Source organism: Triturus cristatus, chromosome 9, assembly GCF_964204655.1.
Source record: "Triturus cristatus chromosome 9, aTriCri1.1, whole genome shotgun sequence".
Lineage (NCBI taxonomy): Eukaryota > Metazoa > Chordata > Amphibia > Caudata > Salamandridae > Triturus > Triturus cristatus.
The window spans coordinates 230,805,935-230,823,213 of NC_140592.1; the positions used below are offsets into that span (position 1 = coordinate 230,805,935).

The following is a 17,279-nucleotide window of genomic DNA, read 5'->3' on the forward strand; positions in this document are numbered from 1 at the left end:
ATTTCATTTTAGCTCAAAGCTGTTGAAGGTGAAGGTTGTGCAAACATGGATGCTGTACTCTGCCTTGCTGCTGCAAAAGAAGATCCTCCCAAACAGCAGGAAAAATGCTTACGGCCACTAGGTTGACTTGGGCCCAGTCATTCATGATCTTGAGAGCTTTAGGCAGAAGAGGTAGAAGCGAGAAGGCACACAGGAGTCTCAAACTCCACTCTAGGGGAAAGAGTTTCTGAGGGAGAGCTGCCTTGGAAACTCCAAGCTAAGGTCTCCCATTGATGGAAGATGGCCTGCACCACCTCTGAATGCAAATGTCATTCATGATCCCTTTGTCAATGCCAGCTGAGTTTGTCCACCCGTGGGTTCAAAGATCCCACCAGGTGGTTGGCTACCAGAGAGATGCCCTGATGACTCAGACAATTTCAGAGGCACAAAGCCTTCTGGCACAAGAAGCAGGACTGAGTTGGTTGAGTCTGCTCTTGAAAGCCTGGACCACTAGATTTTGAGGAGTAGGATGCTGAGGAATGAAGGACAAGCCTTCAGGAGCAGGTCGGTGTTATCTGGACACCTGTCTGTCAACTGGTAGACAAGAACCAAGTGTGGCCTAAGTGTCCATTGGAGTGTCTGTAAGGGCTTTGTTGAATGGGAGAAATGGTTCGGAGGAAGTCTGCACGGGTGCAGAACTTCCAGGAAAATACCTCAACAGATGGGAGTTGGAGGTCCAAAATTCTGCCGCTCTCCTTACCAATATCACAAATGAAGCTGAGTCCTCTATGGAGGGACCAGACGGGGAATTGAAGCCAGTGTTTGGGGAGGTGTCTAATCCACTGTCATCTTGAAGGTCTAAAAATAGATTCTCCTCCTCATAACATTGGGATGTAAAATCGTTGACATCTCCTTTATCATGATGTTTTGAATCTAACATGAAGGGAACGTGTCTGGGTAAAGGTTGTGTTCACCCAAGTCTGAATGGGGCCAAGTCGGTTGCTCTGAGGTCCAGGTGGGCGTGACTTCAATCAAGGTGGATTCGCTTCTGAGGTCAAAAGAACAATTGTTTCTTCCTCTGGCATCGGTGATGACAGCACAGGCGTCAACACACAGGGAACCGGCAACGATCTTTGTGCTGGATTTGGAGCTGGTATGGATGCCAGCCCGACATCAGGGTGGACACAGCAGCAGTGTCAAAAGGCATAGAAGAAGTGAATGGATCCACCAGTGGCAGAATGACCAGATATCTCCTTAGATCCTTGAGGCCCAAACACACGGCAGAGGGAGCTGGAAGGATGCTGAAAATATGCAACATGATGTCTTTGACTTGCCTACCTACAACAACTTGCATACCTAACAACAAAACTCGGGAAGGCAGAGGTCAGGTCCTACTCTTCAGGCTTTCCTCGCTCTGTCCCAAAAAACTTTGGAAGCCACTCTTAATACAATCAAATCAGGTTCTCCCCTGGATCCAACTCCTCCTGATATTTTAGGGCAAGGTGGCAAATCCTAATTATCTAACCTAATGGTCAACCACTCACTCGAAACTGGCCATATCCCCCAAACATGGGAACATACGATAGCGAAGCCGCTCCTAAAAAAAAGTTACTCCCACTTGGCAGATAGTTACAGACTCATCTCTCTACTCTACTTCCGGTATTGAGTAAACTATTAGGAAAGCATGTTAACAAATACCTGTCTAGCTTTTTAGAGACTTATGACATCCTCCATCCCACCCAGACAGGTTTCAGAGTGGGCTGTAGCATGGAGACTGCACTGCTGGTAGCCACTGAAGAACTCCGCCCTGTCTTAGACCAGGGTGGTTCCACTGCAAAGATAATGCTGGATTTAAGTGCAGCTTTCAACATGGTATCGCACTCTATGCTCATCGAAAGTATGATGGAAGTTGGTAGCTCTGGGGATGCTATCAAGTGTCTGGAAGCCTTCCTGCGGAATAGGAGCTTCCAAGTGCGTGAAGGTCGATTTTCTTCTTCTATCCATCTCCTGCAGCATGAAGTCCCACAGGGTTCCTAACTGAGCCCCACACTTTTTAATTGGTATGTACTCCCACTAGTAGAAGTTGTAAGCAGTCTGAAATGTAACAGCGACAAAACAGAAGTACTGGTGATAGGCAATCATAGCTCATTGTGGCAGGAACTGTTCTGGCCAGAACAACTAAGCAAGCTACCAGAGCCAGCCAAAGCATTAAAAAGTCTAGGCGTCTGGATAGATGACAAGCTTATGATGGAGACACAGACCAAAAAACTGTCCGGTTCCTGTTTTGGCATCCTGGGCTCCCTCAGGAACGTTTTACAGATGTTACCGGAATCCACAAGCAGAACAGTGATAAAGAGTCTAATAAATTCAAGTCTAGACAATGGTAACTCCCTCTATTTAGACAGTCCTAAATATGTGATAAAAAGGCTCCAAGTGGTACAGAACACCGCTGCAAGACTCCTGCTCAAAGTTCCCACACACCAATCAGCAAAACCAGCCCTACGCTGGCTGCCTGTCCAAAGGAGAATTCAGTTTAAGGCTCTATGCATTGTGCATTGGCCAACCACAGAAAAGGCCCACTCATCATCCGGAATTTACTCACCCCATATGTTGTCAGTGTCCAAGATCAAAAGAGCAAGAGGTGTAGGCCGCTCCTTTGTTTACCTTGTATCCAGGATACAAGGTATACCGTGTGAGGCCGGGACAAGAATGAGAGGCAAGCTGACATTCACAAGACTTCTCTTGAGAAGAGCGGCAGGGTGAAAGGGAAACAGGTTTCGGCTCTTTTTCTATATTTTGACTCTAACCCAATTACTTTGAATGGGAAGAGGGCCTCTTTCAAGAATGGCCTCGAGAATGCGTTTGCATACTTGACTTCGAGCAAGGCCAGTCCTTACATACCTTCCGACGCTTTTTGACAACGAAGAACTTGGTCTTGCATTTCTGGATAACCTTCAGTTTCATCCTTGCGAAGTTCCCACATGACTTAGTGGAAAAGTGTAGCTCACTGGTTAGAGGAGGCATACCCTGAAGCAGAGGTCAGACCCGGGACCAGGGTTCGATTCCCGACGCGGCAGGGTCTGGAGCCCAATTGTCCACGGACTCGATAATTCTCGCTTCGGTGCCTACTCTAAGCACGAGTTCACACTATGCAGCTCTGGGCAACAAGCTTGCTTAATCTCCACAACGGCCCCCTGCGGCGGGATGCCTGGTTTTCACCTTGGGGATGCCCAGTACGGGTTATCTCACAGGGAAAAACCAGGACGGGTTCCCAATGCAAGCGCCGAGATGCCCAAGGGTAATTTGAGCCCTATATAAGACCGCACATACATACATACTTAGAGTAGAGTGACAAACCCAAAAACCAGAGTAATACCTTGTGGGGATCTGGCACAGACATTTGATTGTGACATTCCCTGCAGGGTTTGAAACCGGTGCTTTTTGAAGGGGACATAATCCCTTGAACACTGTAAACATTTTGTGAAAATAATCCTGTCAAGTGATAGAAAAATTAAGGAGAAAGCTCCAGATCCATGTTCGAAGCCACCGAAATGTCAGCACACATTGGGTGGTAGTTATGTGACTGCACCCTTCATTTCCAAGATGGGACGGAGTTGACATAAAGCTGCCAAGACACCACCTACCAGCATTTAGGGATTTGCTGAAAAAGTTCTCTGGATCCAGTCTGGTGCCTGAGTGTATTCATAAGATGAGGAACATACCGTTAGAACTATCCATTAGAAACTGGTTTATCAAATATACAGAAGAACATCACAAACAAATCCAGGCTGGGCAGCAAGCATGGGCAACTGATGCACAGTTCTCAATGGAGGAAATGCTCATTACATTGCAAAACATTCCAATAATCCAGTGATGACTTGCATAGGTCTGGTACCAATGCATAATGGAAATACCGTAAATTACAAAGCATCCTATTCCCAATATATACAAAATAATTTAAGCATCTCCACAAGAAAGGCGGTCTCCTACCTGGATCCACTTATTCTGAATAGGGCTAGATAATCCAGTTGAGTATAGTGCACCTGAGTTTTTCATGGTCCAAGTGATATTAAGCATTTGCCCACAATTCCAGTCTGCAGATGATTTCATTAGATCCTTGTGATTTGTTTACCAATGCCGGAGAATTTGGTGATTCTGTGCCTTTGCAGAATGCTTCTGCCATTTATTTGCCTATTTTTTATTTAATTTTGACACAATGGCACCCACTCAATGCTCAATCGAAATGAAAATGGTCCTTCATATGTAATGCCTTGAGGAATGAAAACAATTTGAAATCTATGTGTTGATCTAGAACCAACGGACTTGGTGATGTGACCAGGATGGTGTTTTGTGTTCTACATTTTTGTTTTGTACTATGAGAATTATTTATTTTAGGGTTTTTGTAAAGCACATCAATCATCCTCTGGGGATATCGCTGCAGTGATTCGGCATACTGTCATTTGTAGAGGCATTAGGTAGCACAGAATCCTCATCTCTATGTTCTAAACAGAAATGTTTTTAATTTCTTCCTGAATCCGAAATTATATTCAGTAAGGAGTAGCTCCAAAGGTAGCCTGTTCCAGTCACTAAATGAGAAAAAGAGAGCCCTCCAGCTCTAACTCTTTTTATATGAAATGATTTAGCCAATGCAAGATTGCGAGATCTCAGATCACATGTTGGAGTGTAGAATTCCAAACTAGTTTGTAGGGTTTCTGGGTCTATCTTATACAGCGCTTTATGCGCGTGACAAAGTAATTTGAAATTCGCTCTTTGCACATGGTCAACCAATGTAGCGTCGCTAGACAAGCAGATGCAGAGCTGTATCTGTCTTTATTACATTTCAATTTGGCTGCTGCATTTTGCGTTACTTAAAGTCGGGCAAATAGATAGTCTGCCATAAATTAATATTCATACTCACAAATATTGTTTCCTCCATGACTTTGTACTTTGTCTGTAAAGTATAATTTTTTATTAGGTCTCGCCATGCTATCGCGTAAGCGATTGCAAAGCGAGACTATAGGATACGGGTTTCAAAAGTGCTCCCAAAAAGCGGATTGCCTTGCTAGCACGCGCACAATCACGCGCATCGTGCCGCCATGCAATCCGCATTTTGGGAGCACTTCAAAGGGTCCGCTCCCCCGCCCCCAAGCGCACGCGCGCCACGCTCCGCCGGGCTTGTCTTTTTTTTTTTAATAAACTTTAAGTGCGAGTAGCGCGTGCGGCCAATGCTTGTCCTCTGAGACTGCAGTGCTACAGCTGCACGTTGCTTCGTTATTTAAATCCAATCGGTTGGATATCTTCTTCATCCGAAGGCTGTCTGCGGTAAGGGGGGGGCGATGGAATCTACCAAGCATGCAGGGGAGCTTGGTGGCAGGTCAGGTCATGACCGACCGTGCTCGTCGGCTGCCGCAAGCACCTTGTTTTATTTAAACTTAAAGCACGAGGCGCACGTGCGGCCAATGCTTGTATTCATGTTTGAAAACTTTCGGGTAAAACAATTTTCACCCCTGGTCTCTTCTTTTGAACAACTAAATCAGGAAGAGAAACAAACCGGAGGATTTCTCCACAAAATGCGAGACGCCCTCGTGAATGCTAAAGCGTTCAGCAATCGTGCCCCAAAGCCGCAGTTTGATGTGTAATTACCGCGGCATCCTCCGCGTGCCGCACGGACCGGAGGATCGGCAGACAAACACCCGCCTAATTGACAACAGCGTTGCATCTTTCCTCCACAAATAAATGTCAGATGTGCAGAAAAGTAATCACAAAAGAGCTTGCGCAGGTAATTATGTTATCAATGCCACTTCAGAGCACTGCGAGAATATTTTTGAAAAAGGGAATTAATTACCTGACTGCAGCAAGCGTTTCATATCCGCGCAGGAGATCGTCACTGCGTTCCCTCATCCCAAAACAGGTGCGGGTGGTGAGCAAGCCGGAAGCGTTGTGCCTGGGCGGGCGGGACTCCTGTCACACTCACGGCCGCGGCCCTCCGAGTATTCGTTTGGTTGCTCTCTGTCTGTGTAATGCTGCTCGGAGCGGCTTGGCCCTCGGGAGCTCTCACTGTAATTATTCCATATGGCACTGGCAGCCGGTTCGTCCATTGCTGTCCATGTCCAATGAGGCATATGTGTGTGTTATCGGTGCCCGAAAAGAGACAAAGGCCTAGGCACACAGCGGCCACAAATGGAAAAGTGTTACGAGTGGTCGCCTTCAGAAAGGTCTGTCTTTTTAGCCAATAGAATGTTGCATTTTGGGACTTGTAGTTTCATTCTGAAGTCAGCAGGGGTGAAATACACCACCTTGCTAAAGGTTACAAGTTAACAAATCAAGACAGGTTGTCGATGTCATTAATAACAGAGGCCAGTGGGCAGATATGAAAGTCGCTTACAATTACAGCACCTTAACTGCAAAACTATATTTATAAAGGGTTTAAGGCACGCAGGATTTAATTTAAACCGTGCATGGTAGACAAACGGTTAATAACTTTCATTCTTAGGTTTGCCTCAGCTACACACAAAGTGATCCCATGAGCCACTGCGTGGCATCTTCCGCTCCTCTTTGTGTTTTAGACAACACAACTGTGCTTTCTAAAAGTGGCATTGTGACCGCTGGAAAGAAATCACGTTATTTTAGCATCTGCCATGGTTCTTATTTCGACTTTACTGTTGCAAGTAGTATGGGCTAAAAGAAATCCCTGTATGCAAAGTGCTGACTGTTAAAAAACTAAAACTGGCTGACGACGTGTACATAGTCAAGATTCAAGGCCAGGTTTTTTTTTTTTTTAGCATTCTGGTACCTGTATCCCTACTCATTCCATTAAAAAAACAGGAATGCAGCTTGCAAAATATGAATAATTTCTTTGCCCATTAGGGCTTGTTTCTTTTTTTCTTAATCTCCCACCCCACCACCCTGTCTGGTAGTTGCTGCTACTGCCGTCCTCTAAATCAGGCCACCTTAAAGGATAAAACTCTAGCTTATTGAATGTGATGACTATTTTTACTCTATTTGAGTTCTAATCCCTTTACCACCATTATTGCAACGGCTGAGGACCAAGTTAAACAAGCATTTGCAATTCAATAGGTCTCGGATTTACCTGAGTTTAAGCTATTGGCATTGTAAACGACAATGCCTTTTATTTATTTTTTAAAATCAAAAATAATAAAAGGCATTGTCATTTATAATGTTAATAGCTCAAACTCGCGTAAATGCGAGACCTGTTGCATTGCAAATGCTTGTTTAATATAAGCATCGATTTACATACTGGTTAAATCCATCTACGAGGTTCCTACTTATAAATTCTTTAAAAAATAATTCTGAGTATATTAACACAATAGACACCAATAAAGTCTAGTTATAAATTATATAATGTTCACTACACTATAAAATTAGCATTGCTAGGAATTTTACTATTTAGCTGTGTTCATACCCAATTTCCTAAAGGGATGCTGGGTTTTTCTGTTATTGTTGCAATGATTTTGAAAAAACAAGTAGTGTGACCTCAAGCGAATAGCAATGCTGAACAAGTTACTTACGTTTGGTAATGCTCTTTCTGGTAGGTAATCTACCTAACTGCAGATTCGTCACCTTTTGAACTCTGCCAGGCACCAGAATGGATTGGTTTTTTTTTTCTCCAGCAAATGCTCCTGTGAGTCGGTATGCAGTGCTGTCGGACTTACGGCGGCCTTGCACCGCCTCCGAAAGTGATGGTTGAGTCTTATATAAGCGTCAATCTTGCCCACTGATGATAGTTCTCAACTAAGCATTTCACACCCTTAAATATGGAGTGTCACTGAAAGATTGGGAATGCAAACTTATTAACGCCTAGAAGACTATCCCACATAACAGAGAGGAGGGCGCATTGGTAAGGAATCGGTAGTTAGACCGAGTACCCCTTAAGAAAGAACGCCACTGAAGGTAACTCACTTGTCCTTGTGATGGAACATATATAACCACAACTTTCTCACCTTTTAAATAGATACCAAAGCTGTACCTACCGACACTGGAGCGTCTCAGATTTGTACTTCAGACTAGGAAACACTACAGTGCAGAGCAGGCAAAATGCCACTCCCTGTAGAACAGAAAGCTAAGGCAGTAATGCCTGGTGAAGGTATAGACAGATGCCCTTGTAGTCGCCAGGCAGATGTCCAGCACCGAAACACCCCTGGTTAAGGAGGTAGTGGCAGCCTTAGCTCTAGTAGACTGAGCCAGAACGATGGTTTGTGTGGCCAAGGTACAGCTCATCCTTATGCAAAGAACGACAACTCGGGAAAAGGTTTGTTTCTGAACTGCCCTACCCTTCTTAGCACCAGAGAAGCCCACACAAAGTCATATATCCACTCAGTGCTCTTTAGTCCCACCAATATAAAAGCTAAGGGCTCTTTTGGGGTGCAACCGATGAATTCTCTCCTCCACCTGTGAGAGATGTGGCAGGGAGAATAAAGCAGGGAGTGAGAAGTACTGATCCACATAGGTAAGCAACACCACCTTTGGTAGAAATAATGCCAGAGCCCGAAGCACCAGCTTGTCTGTAAGAAAGGTGGTAATATGATGGTTTAACTGACATGAGCAGCAGTTCAATGACTTAGTATGTGAAGTAATCACAAAGAAAACAGTTTTAATGGACAGGACCCTGAAAGAATGGCTGTGCGTTGGCTCAAAAATCATGCACATTAAGAAGAAAGGAATCAGATTAAGACCCTACTGTGGCATTAAAAAAATGTGCAAAAGGAAACATGTGGAAGTTCTTTCAACAAATTGTATCACAACTGGTGACTTAAATAAAAAAGAGCTTAACAGGCAAATGTGAAAAGGGAGAGAGGGCGGATTATAACCTTTAGTGCTCACATCAAGTTCTTGCTAGACCAAATACAGGGCAAATAAAAGAACATCAGAAAATTTAGCTTGGAGCATATCAACCTGATGGTCCTTGCAACATGACACAAACTTAGCTAAATGTCCATCAAAACTGCTCAGCTGGTTTCGCTCAGTCTCTATGTGTAAAGGTGTAGGTTGGGAATGCTTGGATATAGAAACCTGCCTTGTTGGGAGAGTAAAACCTTCCAAACAAGTTGACAGAGCAGGTGACAAATACACAGACTAAGCAAGTCAGAGTACCGGGCCCTCCAAATCCCATCCAAGACTATCAGGATAAGCAGAGTCCAGTCCCTTCTTACCTTCTTAACAGCCCAAGGAAACATTGGCAGAGATGGGAATGTATGAAGCAAACCGGAATCCCACAGTAAGCAAAACACATCTCCCAGTGTACCTTGAGGTAGAACCTCCAGAGAATCAAAAACTCAACAATGAATGTTCTCAGAAGTGGCAAAAAGACCTACTTAAGGCATGGCCCACAGGGAAAACACAACTTGAAACACCTACATATACAGACATCACTCATGTATGGATAGATGTAATCTCTGAGCTCATCTGCCCTTGCATTCAGGGACCCCACCAAATGACTGAAAGCAAGGGAAAGTCCCTGAAGCTCCAGCCAGTGCCACAGTCTCAGCACCTCCTGGAACAGCACACGTGACTCCACACTGCCCTGTTTCTTGCATTGTCACATGGCAGTCAAGCTACCTATAGAACTGGCACAGGATTGCTCATGATGGAAGCCAGAAGAGCCTTAAGAGCCAACTGGATGGCACGCTGCTCCAGAAGGCTGATGTGATGCCTCTGTTCGAGCAGAGACCAGAAGGTTCTGCTCTCCAGCTCATCCAAGTAGCTCTCCCAGGGCAGAGTGGAAGCATTCATCCCCACTGTCAGCTCTGGATGGAGAAGTGAGAACAGGCTCTCGCAAGTCAGGTTGTAATCCTTCATCCATCACTAGATGTCCTGAGTCGCCTCAGCTGACATATGGAGGGTGTCCAAGTTCCACCCCTTTTTAAACCCCTAAGAGGCAGGGATTCCACTGCAGAGCTCATATGTGCCAGTGGGCATAAGACATCAGCAGATTTCACAAGGCCAGGAGACCAAAAAGTGTCAGATTCATCCAGGCTGGAATGCCCAAAACATCAGGATCACACCCTAAATGTCCCGTCTCATAGCAGGAGTCAAAAGTCTTTGAACACCAACCGTCCCAGAAGGGCCTCTGTAAAGAATGCTCTTCACTGGCTAAAGGTTGGATTTTCGCTTTTTGATAGCGAACCCTAGGGTAGAGAGGAGCAAGATGACCGTCATCAGGTAGCCTGCAACAGACTGGGATTTGCATGCCCTCTTCAAGGTACAGGAATATCAGCAAAGAGGAAGATGAATACTGGCACTGTTGATGGTGTCCCTTTCTCTGCAGCCACCATGCCCCATGGAGGAGTGAACGGACTGGACTGCCTGCTGCATGGGTTGAAATTGTTGGCTGTGGCAATAAGCCAGGGCCAAGGAATAACCCATGGACTTCTGGTATTGTTGATTAAACTGGTGGGCCACACAGCAAGTCCAATGATCGTACTGTGGCACAGCTATGTTTAAATCTCTCTAGTGCAGAGCCCACCTTGTCAACAAACAGCCTAAAAGCATTAAAAGGCATGTCCATAACAGATGCATTCATGTCCCCAGATTAACCTATGGCACTCATCCAGGTGTAACGATGAATCACCACACCAGTGCCAATAGCATGACTTGCACAGTCTGTGGTACCCAGCCCAATCTGTAAAATACCTGTGCCTCATTCTGTCCAGCTTGGACAGTTTGTGCGAGGGAGTTCCGAGAGACTTTAGGGAGGGCAGACAAGATCTCGATCACCATGTACAAGAGGGAATGAGTGTATCATTGCAGCAAAGGCTCTGGAGTTAAAAATCTAGGTTTCAAAATTTCAGTTAGAAGAATAGCCTTAGTTTCTACAGTTGGCAACTGCAGTTCCAAAGCCTAAGATGCTCTGCATATTACAACTGCAAAGAAAGAGTTATCCTCAAGGCAGGCCTTAACTGAGAGTTCAATTTAATATCTGTTGAAGTGTAAAGACCATTAGTATTTTTGAGGTCCAAAAGTTCACCATAAGCATAGTGATGGTGACACCAAATTGTCCACCTTCTCCTCATCACTCCAGCCATGTGGACCATTCTGTAAGTCTTGTATGAGGCCTAAATCTGAGCTGAATAAAACCTCAGTGTCTCAGATATTGTCACCAGGGCAGAGGTACTACTGGAGACTGCTCCAACACCACTGAATGTGGCTTGGTAACCTCACAATGAGACATTGGCCAAGATGTAGATGAACTTGGCTTCGGATATGACATAGGTGTCCGAACCCAAACTGATGTGGGCCCAGACAAAGGAGTGGTGGTACGGCCTGGCACCAGGGAGGAATGTGGTCAGGGGTCTGAGTAGGACCCGCCGAATGGGGGCAACAGTGGACAGCAGTAACTATTTGAAACATCAAAAGAATTTGACAAATTACAGCAATGTCTATGTATTTAAGATTGTAGTGAAGGTCACAGTGTTTCGATCCTCTAAATAAATAAGCGGGTCATCATGAGTACTTATAAACGTTTGATACATTTTTCTGCAACAGAGTTAAATCAATAGTTGCTCAAGAAAATAAATACATTTCAGGAAAGCTTCTTCTATAATGTAATTGACTTGTAGGCATGTAGGGCTAAAGAGCCCCCTGGAAAGTTAATTGTAAAAAACACAGCCAGGGGCGAGCACTAATGAAGCAATTCAAAACAGGTTGGGCACCACAAAAAGCAGTTTTGGAAGCAAGCAAAGGGATTTCCTAATGCCCTGTATGGCTAGAAGCTGCAAATAATAATTACCTGTTTGAAATGGAGCTCTCTAGACTGAGTATCAGTTCTGACAAAGTCAGACTGCTCCATGTGCCCCTTCTTGCTTTTCTCCCTGTGTTCACAATGGGATGACCAGGAGGAACTCACGAATTTTCCATGATTCTCATGCGTTTTATTCTTTCCAGGCACCTGGCTCCTAATCTACTTCTTGGATCATAACTTGGCCTTTATACAGACCATCGGAAGAGGAGGATTTTAATAACATTATAATGCAAGGACAGAGCGGAATAGCATAGAAACAAGGAAAGAACTTACAGGTTTTTTGTTGACCAGCAGCATTTCCAGAAGGCGTGACATACGTATGGTATCTGGGGTGGTGACAATGATGTCTGAGAAATTGGTGTCAGGAGTCAAAGAGAATGGTGGAGCTGAGTCCATCCAATTCACCCAGCCGACCTAAAAAAAATAGAAAAACAGGCTGTGATGATGGTCTTGAGCAGGCTTCTCCAACGAATAGCTTGTGAGCTGCTAGTATCTCTTCAGCTACTTGTAAGTAGCTCTCCTGTGTGCAGTCTAGTATACTATAAGGAATTAATGTATGTATTCCAAAATTAAAAAGTGTGTGTATGAGACAAAAAGGTGTGTATTTTCAGAACTTCTGTTCTGATGTTTGGAGAAAAATGACTGAATTTCCCAAATATATTTAAAGCATTTGAGTGATCAATCTTGCAGCATTGTGGGGATTTTTACTCATATTGGTGGCCTTGATTGCTTGTCAGTGGTGTTGCATCTGTGGCTGTTATGTATTATTTACATAGAAGAGTCATTCCACAATGACAAAGCCTTTTTGACATTACAAGTGGCAACCATGTCTGACACACTGAGGTGATCATTGCTGGTAATGTTACATGGGGAGGTTGCTTATGTAATCTTGTCTGATACGGTCACTATTACAACACTAAGACTCTCAGTAGCTCGGGAGGATTTTCTTTGAGCATAGTAGCTCTTATTACAGAAAAGTTTGGAAACCCCTTGTCTAGAGGGAGGGAACCTAGATTCTTACCTGGAACAACATTATAGTCGATTTAAGTCATACAGAAGACAGGTGGTTGTATAGCAAAAACCCTACACTCACATATTTCAAAGTGCTCTTACAAGCAATGCGGAAACACATTAAGCAAGTGAAATAAAATATTTGTCTAGGATCACACAGTTTGGTCAAGCGAAGAAAAATTCCTAGATTTTCTGATTTCACATTGTGCCATTCAGCCTCTAAATGGGTATCAGATTACCTCTCCTATTTTACATCAAACGTAATGTTCTTTTTATTAATTCTTGTTCCAGATGGTTAGAGCGTGGGAGGCAGACAGAAGCCACATTAACGCTTGGCCTGATTTGTGCTCGAGGGCCAATGAAGCCCTTGTACTGAGCCAGAGCCAGGCATCTGGCTCAAGCCTGGCTCAAGCTTTCAGAGTCTTGCCCTCCTCTATCACTCACCTTACCTTGTTTGTGTCTTTCTTAGTCTCATGGACTTCGTAAGGATTTTATGGGCCCAGGGCCAAATGTATTTTGGGGTCCCCTGTTCAGAGCAGCTTTGAACTTATGATTCAATTTCAACTCTTTTATGCCCTCTTTAGCTGGGTTACTGACATTGCACAGGCGCACTCGTCCACATTTTAAAGTTGTTACATCTAATATTCAGATAGAGATGTGATGTGAAGTGAAGTGTTTTCAATATTGTAACACAGCAGCAACCCACTAATATGACTGCAAGTAATCTCTGTGACACCCTCCCATTTCTCATCTATGAGGTTCTGTTTTGATCTAAAAGAACTTTTGCTATGGATGTTGCATGAAACAAATACAACATTTCTCTGTAAAATGTCTATAATAGACTCACATACATCACTCACATTGAAAATAAATTAAAGGGGAACAGTATTTAAAACAATATATCTAAGAATCATGGACACGAGGGCAAGAATCTCTGTAGAACAGAGCTGGCTCTGTCTGGGGCCTCCTGAAAGGCTAGGCCAGAGCACACTTTGACCATGCCTTAAAACATCTCTGCTTAGTCTCTTGCTTTTTCTTTCTATTACTTACTGTGTACACCTTTATTTGTCTTTACATCTTTTACCTTGTTCCACTTTTTTGTCCAATTTCTTCTATTTAGCAAATAATCTTTTGCACATTGTGCTTTAGTTACTTCTTGATGTACTTCTACTTTGCCCTGTCTTTCCGTCTCAGCCTTTTTCTGTGTCTCTTTTCATAAGCATGGGTGTACAATATTTGAAAGGTGAACAGGTGATGTCAATGAAGCATGTAGCAAACAACAAGAACAAGCTAACTACCATATTATTCAACTAGCATCCAGTGTATATATAGTAGTCTCTCTGGGAAAAAACATTAGGTTTTTTAATGACCCTCACCCAACAACCTAGTTGGTGGCATGCTTCATCGGGTTCCCAGCTAGGGGTCGAGTGCCTCCCAGGTGTGCGACAACGCCTCATTACAGCGGAGCAAAATTCTTTTAATGACAAAGTGAATATATTACCACTACCTCCAGGATACTCTTCCTGATCAGGATAAATGTAATAATGAGTTCTACAGGTGGTATTAAAAACAGTAGCAGATGTAACTGAGAAAATGATCTCCCACATCCAGGAATGGTCTACATGTTTCAGCCAATTCATGTATGTAAGTCAACTTTCTTCAGGACCAGTGCTGTCAAGGCCGGAAGCAACCCTGAACGGGTGCAATGAAAAGCACACTCCCTGAGGTGTGCATGGAGAGAGGTGAATTTGTAACTTAGAATTTACACCCAAAGTGGAATGTCTGAAGAAAAAGAAAAAAAAGAGACATACAACATAGTTCATAACAAAATCAATGATTTACATTGGATGCAGAGTTTTTGTGCAGCGTGTGTTTTGAGTGTACCAACATCCTCATGAAACTAGCTAGAGGTTTTTCTGCAGCCAGGTACTCATGCTGAGTTTATAGCCACATGCGATCATTTTTTAACATTCACATATGTGAAAAATGTTCTGTGCACCTGAATTACAACAGCGCAATCCACTCGTATTTCTCAAACGTGATCATGATCTAATGAAATAAGTGCTCATGCAAGTCATGTGTGATTCATAGTAACTGCAAGCATATTTTAAGAGGTAGAACTACACAAACATCCATCAAAATCTCGCAGTCAGTGTTAGACCATCTTTTGGAGTGTTTCTACTGTCTTTTTGCCTTCTGCCCTCCTGTTTTTGATGGTATTCTGGACTTTGTTTTTGCTGGTTTTCGTGTCTCTGCGAACATTTTCACTGCTATTCAGCGCTAGAGTGCAAGCGCTCTTACTGTAAAGTGTGTTACAATTGGTTTTCCATGATTGGGATATTTGATTTACTAGTAAGTCTTTAGTACAGTGTACTGTGTGTAAATAAAATGCTAATAGTGGGCTTGCAGCACTGGTTGTGCCACTCACACAAGTAGCTTTTCAAAGGTGTCTCACACCTACCAGTGCAGTGTCTGTGCGCAGTTTCTACTGTCATGTCGACCTGGCAAGAACTCCCACTTGCCAGGCCCTAACTTTCCATTTCCTTACATGTAAGACACCCCTAAGGTGGGCCCAAAGTATCCCTGTGAGTATGGTGCAGTGTGTGTGAACGGTAGGATATGTCCTGGTGTGTGTTACATGTCCTGATAGTGAAATACTGTGCAGATCGTTTTTCACTGTTGCAAGGCTATCTCTCTCCTCCATTAACATGGGAGTTGACTTGTAACACCTTGCAAGCATAACTTTCCATTGGGACAAGATAGAGAACTGAAGTTTAGGCTTCCTGATCTCAGAATGAGTTTAAAGATACATTTTTTAGTAATGATGATTTTTATATTGTGTGTTTGAAAATGCCATGTTTAGAAAGTGGGCATTTTCTTGCTTAACCATCCTGTGTGCCTCTGCCATTTGTGTATTCACCATCTGGATTCAGGGTGACAGGAGCTGGGGATGTGCATTCACAGTACACAGATACAAGGGAGGGCTGAGGTGTGTCCTGCCTTTCCTGGGTGACTCATAGACAGACTGAAAACACCTGGCTGCATTTAGAGTAGTGGGAGGAGTTGTTGCTTGCACCTGAATGGACTGTAGCTGCCTCTCACAAAGCTGTCTCCCCCTCCTGGAGTAAACGTTGCCTGAGCCAGGTAGAAATGGTTCATGTATGCCAGAGATACGTTGTTTGTGCCAACTTCAAAGGGAAATGTGGTATAAATATTGGGGCCTTGACTCCAGGACTTTGGAAATCTTTTGGATCAAGGAACCTACCAAGAAGAAGACCTGGAGAAGCTATGAGGAGAGACTACCACTTTGCTGTGTGCTTTGCTGTGTTGGCCTGCAGTGGTTGCTTTTGTTTTGGGCAGGGAAAGGTCTGGTTTGAACATTCTACAACTTTTTCTTCTGAGTTTCTCCAGGGGCTTGAAGTAGAGTTTGCCCCCTGTTCAAGAAGTCTCAGGAACAGCAAAGACTTGGCCTTCCTCTGGGACCGTGTGTTTCGGTTGCCACAGAGGGAAACCACAACCTGACGCCATCACCACCACCGGCTTTGTGAACTAAATGCACCGCAGAGGGTACCGCCACACTTCGCACAGCAACTCTGGTCTCACCGCCTCAGCCACCAAGCCACTGTGAACTGTGGGCACCGCACTCCGGACTGCCTCGCTTCAATCCGCCACCCAGGTCCCACTGACAATGGCGCCACAAGCTGACATCTATGCCGCTACCTGCATCATGGTTTGGGGGCAGCAAAGTAAGTTAAACGACGTACCGCCCCATCCCACACTGCCATCTTCGCCCACCAATGCCAGCCCAAATGACTCCAGATCTTCAACTGGGACCGTTGCTTGTACCGTGACCTGTCAGCAATGCGACGAGCGCCGCCCCACTTCGCACCGCAGCTCTGGTCTCACCGGCGCCACTGGACGACCGCCACCGTGCTGCTGCCTGCACCGTGACCTGAGGGTACTGCATGTCGCACCCCTCTGCTTCACACCGCAGCCTCAACACCCGCCACAGCCGGCCTGCACCATGGTGGTCAGCCGGAACAAAGCGTACTATTTGAGGGTGGTCTGACACAGATAAATATTGGCTATTTTTCTAAAACTGGTGTGGTGTCCTTTTGTAATGTTTTCACTATTTTACTGTGAGTTATGTGCAAATGCTTTACACATTGCCTCTGAGATAAGCCTGACTTCTCGTGCCAAGCTACCAAGGGGGTGAGCAGGTTTTTTTTTTTCAGACGTGTAACTCCCTTATCCTGACTAGGAAGAAACGGTCCCTACTTGGACAAGGTAACAACCTGCCAACCAGAGGCCCCCATTTCTAACATTGGTTGTCAGCAGTGAGGACAGGACTTGCATTAGCACTTGACATTGTGTGATTGGTGTACACTGCTACCATATCACAGACCACAATGTACCACATACTGTTTTCTTTTTGGTCTATTTTTGTATTCCATCTTTTTGAACTTCCTGTTGCATCATGCCTGAATCAACAGGATCGTCAGTGGCATCCCTAGAAGTGTTTTTTGAGGAG

The 17,279-nt window shown here is 44.4% G+C and overlaps 1 protein-coding gene across 1 annotated transcript in view; it reads right to left on the reverse strand.

Moving 5' to 3' along the window:
* Nucleotides 1-17,279, reverse strand: part of DNAH1 (dynein axonemal heavy chain 1) — a 1,256,292-nt gene that overhangs the window by 438,327 nt on the left and 800,686 nt on the right. The window contains exon 42 of the mRNA XM_085624793.1: nt 12,011-12,151. Within this exon, the coding sequence (XP_085480919.1) occupies nt 12,011-12,151 (141 nt within the window). The remainder of the gene's footprint in view (nt 1-12,010; nt 12,152-17,279) is intronic.